At 42.4% G+C, this 7,863-nt stretch overlaps 1 protein-coding gene across 1 annotated transcript; it reads right to left on the bottom strand.

Annotated features, from left to right (window-relative positions):
* Window positions 1-1,658: 1,658 nt before the first annotated feature.
* LOC308465827 (SLAM family member 9-like) lies at window positions 1,659-6,181 on the bottom strand. The gene is made up of 3 exons (XM_080986121.1): window positions 5,934-6,181; window positions 5,483-5,782; window positions 1,659-3,212 (listed from the first exon to the last, which is right to left on the bottom strand). Exons 1-3 carry the CDS (start codon window positions 6,055-6,057, stop codon window positions 3,100-3,102), a joined length of 537 nt encoding a protein of 178 aa, XP_080842247.1. The 5' UTR covers window positions 6,058-6,181; the 3' UTR covers window positions 1,659-3,099.
* Between the last annotated feature and the right edge of the window lie 1,682 nt (window positions 6,182-7,863).

Raw genomic sequence — 7,863 nt, 5'->3', positions numbered from 1 at the left:
GCCTTATCAGTGTTTGTTCAACTTTTCAGTGAATGCAACTACTTTCAGGAAAATAAGAAGTACCTATGTAAAAGCTGTAAAAAGTGGCAGAGTGAGTCAGAGACTGAGCTAGGTGAGTGTTTTGTGCCCCTCTTGGCCCCCTTCTTAGAAACAGAAGGTGTTGGCTGTCTGTCTAGTTGTGTTATAAATATCAACTGTGGTCCAAATTATCTTCCTTTGAACATCAAAGAGCCAAGGTGTGAAAATGCAGGCCAGGAAACACCAAGAAAGCTTGTGCCTAATTTTAACTATATCTGATCACACCTTGTCACCTTCTGCTGGTCTCTTGTGCTGCGTGAGAATGTCCATTTTAGATATTACTTCTCAAAGCTGAAAAATATTGGCTTGGCTCTCACATAAAGTCTCTCAGTTTCAGTTTATATTATGGCTGTGACATCAGGCCAGTTTGAACCAAGTGTGAATTGGGTCTATGCAGCTACAAAACGAGTCCCAACAATTCACATTGATCAGGAGTGATTTGGACTATTCTGGAGGTCAAAACTCTCAGAAAGCCAGACAGCCAGTCTCCAAAGTGTTGGAAATTTTCCAAATGGCACCTTATAAGGAGAACACAAGGATGCAGAGAGGGCAGCTGTACATGGCTCTCTCTGAATGTTAGGAAGTTTGATGGAATTTAGTCAGCTCATCTTTTGTTTATCCAGACCAATAACCAGCCTTTCTTGTTACAGGTAGGTATCTGAAGAAGTGAGCACGCACACGAAAGCTCATACCAATAACAAACTTAGTTGGTCTCTAAGGTGCTACTGGCAGGATTTTTTTTATTTTGTTTCAGCCTTTCTTATACGTCTGTTTGCTTCCTAATCCTTTCCCATCATAACCCATTCAAGCTCAGTTGCATCTAGTTCTGTAGGCTGTGTCACTTCACTTATACTCCCCCCTACACATTTTGATCCTCTTTTTTGTGTTTCATTTACAGCTGTGCCTGTATTTCTTAGTATTTTGTCACCTCTGTGTGTGGGGTGGGGCTTATCTGCACTGTCTCAAAAATTGGCTTGAAGGTTGCCTGTTTCTTTATTTTTGTGGTATGGGTTTTCCATGTCCAGATGACATATCAGTTTCCCTAGAGATAAAAACAAAACACTTTTGACCTAACTGATAGTCGTACAATGAGTTGAAGAAAATGTTCCAATTAACATTTGTAAAAAAAGCCTGAAGCTTTCTTGTTGGGGATTGTAGGAAAAGACCTGCCAAGGAAACTAAAAAACATTTTTATGTATGCGACAATGGCAGCAAGAGTCTTAATAGCACAAGGATGGAAGAACGAGGAAATCCCAACTAAAGGACTGTGGCAAGAGAAACTGGTGGACTATGCAGAATTTGCAAAACTGACACATAAACTACATGACAAGGATAACTGTGGCTTTAAAGAAGAATGGGAACCTTTTATGAAGTATTTAAAGAATCAACAAAATGAACTGGACTCCTTGGCAGGTTTTGAATAAACATTCACAAACTCTTTATTGGTAATATACAGATAGATAAACTGAGGATCTTTACAATTTTAAACATACAGAAAATAACATGTGCTGAGAAACCAGAGAGAGGAGCTGAGGGAAGTTGGGAGGGGGAGGGGGAGGGTGGATTTTTCTTTTATGGGGGGAGGAAATGAGGATGATGTATTTTTGATAAATTGTTATGTTGAAATTCCTAATAAAAATATTTTTTAAAAAAGGTTTTCTTTTTTAGATTAGGTTTGCATTTCATTTAAATCTGTTTCCTGTGTCTTTACTAATACATTGTCGTTTGTGTGTGTGTGTGAGAGAGAGGCGGAGAGTCTTTTGAGTACATTGTACACAGTGTACACAGTCAGAAGCATCACACAGAGTGTATAAAGTATAAAGTTTAATTAAAAAAACTTCATGGAACAGGCGAAACAGGAGCATGTGGACTGGCATGAATGAGCACTAAAACCTTCCTTCCTTCCTTCCTTCCTTCCTTCCTTCCTTCCTTCCTTTCTTTCTTTCTTTCTTTCTTTCTGCAAGCTTTAAAGGTGGCTTGCACAAACCCTATTTGAAATTTGATGGGGTTAACCACCTCTTGAGGGAATACAATGTCTCCAAATTTCATGCACCTACGTCCAGCGACACAAGGGTGTGTGTGTGGCTGCTTTGGTTTCCCAGGGCAGATGAATGTACTGGAATTGAGCTGAATTGGGTCCACATTGATCCAAAGCAAATCAGGGACAGATCCAAATCAGGATCCGAACCAATTTGGGGTGGTCTGGGTTTCCACACCCTTAAGTTATATCTTTTGCTCATGTATATTTAATACAATTAACCACATTTCCAAATCAGTTTGTGGATATTTTTAAGACCTCGTGACAATTCACTAGCATTTTAGAGTGCCTTTTTCCTAATTTACCTTTTTTTGCATGTATATGTGGTTTTACAGTTGTTGTTTTTTACTTTGTTCTGAGCTTTTAAATTTTGTAAGCGGTGTTCTTTGTTTTGAAACTGGTAATAAAATGACTTGACATGCAATTTTCTTAAATATTGACATTTTTGCAAGCAATTTTCCCAAATAAAATGCATTATTAATGTCATCCTCCTCTTGTTGGACTACAACTCCTGGCCTCCCTGGTTTAGTGAAGAAGATCACCCTGCTTTATTTTATTGATTTCTTTCATTCATGCATCACGTCCCATGAAACATCCAAAGCAATTTAACGATAAGAAACATCAACAATAAAAACAGCTATAAAAGCAATTTCAAAGTCAGGTGGGTATAAAAATATCTCCACTCAAAAGGCTCGCTAAAAAGTTCATCAACAGGTCCTGAAAGGACTATAGAGACCTCCTGATGAGATGGTCTCTCCAGAAGGCAGAAAAACCATCAAAATTTGTTTATTCCACCTCCTTCCCAAACAAAATATTCCCAAAATACACCTTTAGAAATGAGAAGCATTCTCTCATCAGAATTTTCAAGGCTGCAGGTAGGGACTAAAAAATGCAAATTAAACATGTCAGACAAATGGATTTTAAAAAGGGAATATTGTGGGATTCACATGGGTCTCCCTCAAAGGACTTCAGCAGATTCAGTGCTATTCTTTTCTTCCAAATATGTACACCAGGGTGAGAATTGTGATCTGCACAAAGAGTCCTAGAAGAATGAAGATAACTCTCAGGCTTACCCAAGACATAGGGATGTTTTCTCCTGTAAGGGAAAGAGAAGACATTGAAGGAGGGAGCCATCAGAAAATATCTGGGGATGTCCTACTCCTGATGAGAGCCTCCCAATACCTCCCCCCAAAAGCTATGAACGTAAGAACATAAAAGAGCCCTGCTGTTGGGTCAGGCTAATATTGTGGGCCTGCCCTGGCTGCCCCAGTGGTAAACATTGGGGCTGAGCACCCTTCCTCCAGGGTCCTGAGATGGAGAACGTGTGCTCCAGATGGCTTCTGAGAGACCCAAATGTGCTCTGACATCTTGCAACCTTCGATAGCAGAGCTCTGGTTGGTTTGCAAAGTTCCCAGACCTGTGAATGTTCAGGCACTGGGCTGTCATTTCAGAATGTGAGACTCCGCTCAGAGAAAATCCAGGGGGGAAGATCTGTATTAAAAGAAGATTTTGCTATGCCTCTCCGCAATTTGCAGACGGTGAACCCCAATAAATATTTTACTTCCCTGGCCCAGTTTTCTTCTTTTAAAAACATATTTGAGTTAAAGACTTGTTTGTTTATTTATTATTTTATTTATTAAGATTATATACCGCCCTTCATCAAGAGATATCTTATCTTTAAAAGACATCTGAAGGCAGCCCTGTTTAGGGAAGTTTTTAATATTGTTTTTAACACTCGATTGGGAGCCACCACTCAGAGTGGCTGGGGAAACTCAGCCAGATGGGCGGGGTATAAATAATAAATTATTATTGTTATTATTATATCTCAGGACAGTTCGCAGAATAAAACACAAGATGAAACACAAGCAGTGTTGCCAGCGTTGTTCTGGCAAAATACAGAATGGGGTGTGGAGGGGCAGGGCAGTTGGGGGGCGATTTTTCTTTTCATCTGGTGCTGAAATGACTTCAGAGCAATCCATTACCATCTATTGCAGCCTAACAGCGTGGCTCCTCTGGAATTTATCACACACGTACACACACGTTCGTAAATCTGTCTGTGCTTGGCTACCCAGAGCATGAATACATGACCAATTCATGACCTTTCACACATCCTTTCAAACACGTGCATTTGGAGAGGATCCCTAACTCAGCAGAGAGAGAGAGGACCTAAAATACAGGATAAAACTGTATCAATACAGGACGTAGCATTTTATATTGAAATACGGAACTCCTTTATAATACACGGCAGCTGGCAAACCTAAACACAAGCACAGTGGTACATCGATTTAAGAACAGACGGGTTTAAGAACAATTTGGTTTACAAACTCCGCAAAACCGGAAATTGTGTCTTGGTCTGAGAACTTTCCCTCGGTCTAAGAACCGAATCCAAAAGGTGAAGGGCACCGCCGGCAGGAGGCCTCATTAGGGAAAGCATGGCTCAGTTTAAGAACAGTTTTGGTTTAAGAACGGTCTTCCAGAACAGATTAAGCTTATAAACTGAGGTACCATTGTAAATATTTAAACCAAAGCAGACCCCTTTATCACATACACAGCCCAACAAGACAATGACAAAAATCCACCAACAGCACACAAATCAATACAGTGGTACCTCGGGTTACATACACTTCAGGTTACAGACACTTCAGGTTACAGACTCCGCTAACCCAGAAATAATACATTGGGTTAAGAACTTCAGGATGAGAAGAGAAATCGCGCGGCGGCAGCGGGAGGCCCCATTAGCTAAAGTGGTGCTTCAGGTTAAGAACAGTTTCAGGTTAAGAACAGACCTCCGGAACAAATTAAGTACATAATGAGAGGTACCACTGTATGGCTAACCTGATCCAAAACACACACACACCCCACTCACACATGAAAACAAAGACCACCACAGCCAACCACAAATGAACAGCCACACCCCAGGCCAACTCCAACCTCCTTACCACCAAAGGAACACAAGCAAATAGCACAAAACCTGCACCAGGGACGCTGACACAAAACCCCACATATATTAAGTATAATAGAAACATTGCCACCTGACCCCACCCAGGTGAGCCCAGCCTTGGCTGGGGAGGGCGGAGTATAAATTATTATTATTATTATTATTATTATTATTATTATTATTATTATTATTATCTCTCCCCCCTTTCCCCTTTTTCTTCTTAATGTCTCAGCAAATGAAACTGATCTGTAAAAAATGTTACTTGGAGGGGAAAGAGAGAGAGAGAGAGAGAGAGAGAGAGAGAGAGAGAGAGAGAGAGAGAGAGATTGCACATACTTTTGTAAACTAAGAAAATCTTTAATAAAAATACATTAAAAAACAACAACAGTAACCCCTCCAATTCACCCACAGGTTTGCAGCCAACTCACCCCTAGTCTGGCAAATATTGAGCACACTGAAGGAGATGTTCTTCTGATCGTCTGGACTGGTGACCAGGCAGGTGAAATTGGGCTCTGAGGAGTTGAGCCACCAGGACAAGTGGAGGTCCTTGCCATTGTCAGAGAGCTGGAGCCAGTCCGACCCAACTTCTATGTCCCTGACGGGGTTCCCTCTTCTCCAGGAGATGTTAAATTCTCCCGTTCCGGACACCTGACATTGCAAGGTCACATTGCAGCCATATGAAGTATTGGACACATTTTGGGGGAGAATCTTCGGCTCTGGGACCGGCTCTGTGGGGAAATGTAGGGAACGTTTGTGCCATCCGTGCCACTGACGGGTGTCAGTAACAGCCCAGTAAAAAGACAGCAAGGGATGGGAAGGGCTGGGTCCTTTTCCATGCTCGGTTAAGCAACAAACACAAGTGAGAAAACAACCACTTACCGTATACAGTGAGGAGGAATGTTTGATCTTGAAAGTGTTGTGTGGCAAAGTTCACGCGAGCCCTGTATGCTCCACTGTCCTCCATCTGCAGATCTTTGATCCTCAGTGTGGTCTCATTGACCATTTCTAGCCGCTGCCCAAATCTGTCTCTTGGGTGAGGCCTCTCCAGCTTTCTACCCCTGGATTCAGCAAACCAGAGTTCCAAACCAGTTTTAAGCTTGAAATCCCATTCAATTTTGTCTATGGTGTCTTCTGAGGGAACGTTCACATGCAGCAAGACTGATCCTCCTACGGTCCAGCTTACCTGATACTGGGGAGGAATCTCTTCTGGATTACTTAGAGGCCCTATTTATAAAAGAGAAAGGTGAGGGAGAATGTTTATGACCCAATAAAAATGAAATCGGTATGCTGTTCACAGTCCTCGAAACTTCCATCTGCATTCAGTCGTTACGTTCACCTTTCACACAAAATACCTCCTCACCCAAACAGCCCTTGCTTCACTTAACCCTTAAAATCTGGCATTGGTATCCTTATTAACACTGGGAAGGATCACCCATGCAAAACAAGGAAATCAGCCTCTGGACACATGGAAGGAGGACCCCAAGTCATCCTGGGTCCCATCTAGCCGCAGATGTCCTGCCAGATGTCCCGTCTCACCTGCAGATTGGATAGTCCAAAGCAACAGAATTAGCCAAGTGGTTTGGGACTCCATCTTCTTTACCACTGTCCCGTTTCAGAGCTGGAATGGACTCCACTGTGCATGGCTAAGCCCCTCCTGCTTTGACCACAGCCCCCCAACCGCAGCAGTTTCCGCTTTTTCTTTTGGCCCCTTATCTTCTCTGCGACATCTCACTTCCTTTTCAGGATACAGTATCATAGAAACAATTTACCACCACAATGCCTCCTTTTCTGCACTAGCCTCATGTTGTTGATGGAAGATATTTTGCTGACCAAAACAAGGCCTTTGGCTGATTAAGCTACCTATGGCCTTTTAAATAATATTATTATTATTATTTATACCCCACTCATTATTTATACCCCACTCTGGGTAGTTCACAGCATATATCAGATCATACTGAAACATCAAACATTAAAACTTTCCAGATACAGGGCTGCCTTCAGATATTTTCTAAAATCATTTTTAATCACCTTGGCATCTTACAGGAGGGCGTTCCATAGGGCGGGTGCCACCACTGAGAAGGCCCTCTCCCTGGTTCCCTGTAACCTCACTTCTCGCAGCAAGGGAACCGCCAGAAGACCCTCGACGCTGGACCTCAATGTCTGGGCTGTATGATGAGGGAGAAGATGCTCCTTCAGGTATACTGGGCCAGGGCCATTTAGGGCTTGAAAGGTTTTGTTTGTTACTATGTGCTTTGTTGTTTTTATATTCCATACCACCCTGTGGTCCTCAGATGAAACCAGCCCTTTATTCAGAACCAGGAGGACTGGAATTCTGCCTCTTGCAAGAAGGGGGAGAGATAGACGGCAGCGGGAGGGTTGCTAGACAACCAGCAGAGAGAGAGCAGACCAGAGAGTGATTCTCTTGAAAGTGGGAGGGAATTACTCCCTCCTTCTCCCCAATCTCGGAGAACTGAAAAGGTCAGAATGCAACAGAAGCCCCATCCTGCATTATCAATCACATGACGTGGCACACACATACTGTTTGAATGGCAATACCCATCAATGAGGGATGGGGGGGTGGCCCCCTCAAATATTTTATTGGGGGTGGCAGCGAAGGGACCTTGACTCCTATGTCTTCAACCTGTGCCCATGGCACAACATCCACAAAAGAGACTTTCTTTCTGAGACATCTTTTCCGTGTGTGTGTGTGTGTATAATTTGTATTAAATTTTCTGTTTTACAATTTAGAGTATTCATTTAAACAACCTTAAAATATCAATGGTAAGGGATGCGGGTGGTTTACCACAGA

Source organism: Podarcis pityusensis, assembly GCF_964106645.2.
Source record: "Podarcis pityusensis genome assembly, chromosome: 16".
Taxonomy (NCBI): Eukaryota; Metazoa; Chordata; class Lepidosauria; order Squamata; family Lacertidae; genus Podarcis; species Podarcis pityusensis.
Note: the sequence above shows the minus strand (reverse complement) of the source record. Positions and strands in the feature narration are given on the sequence as shown.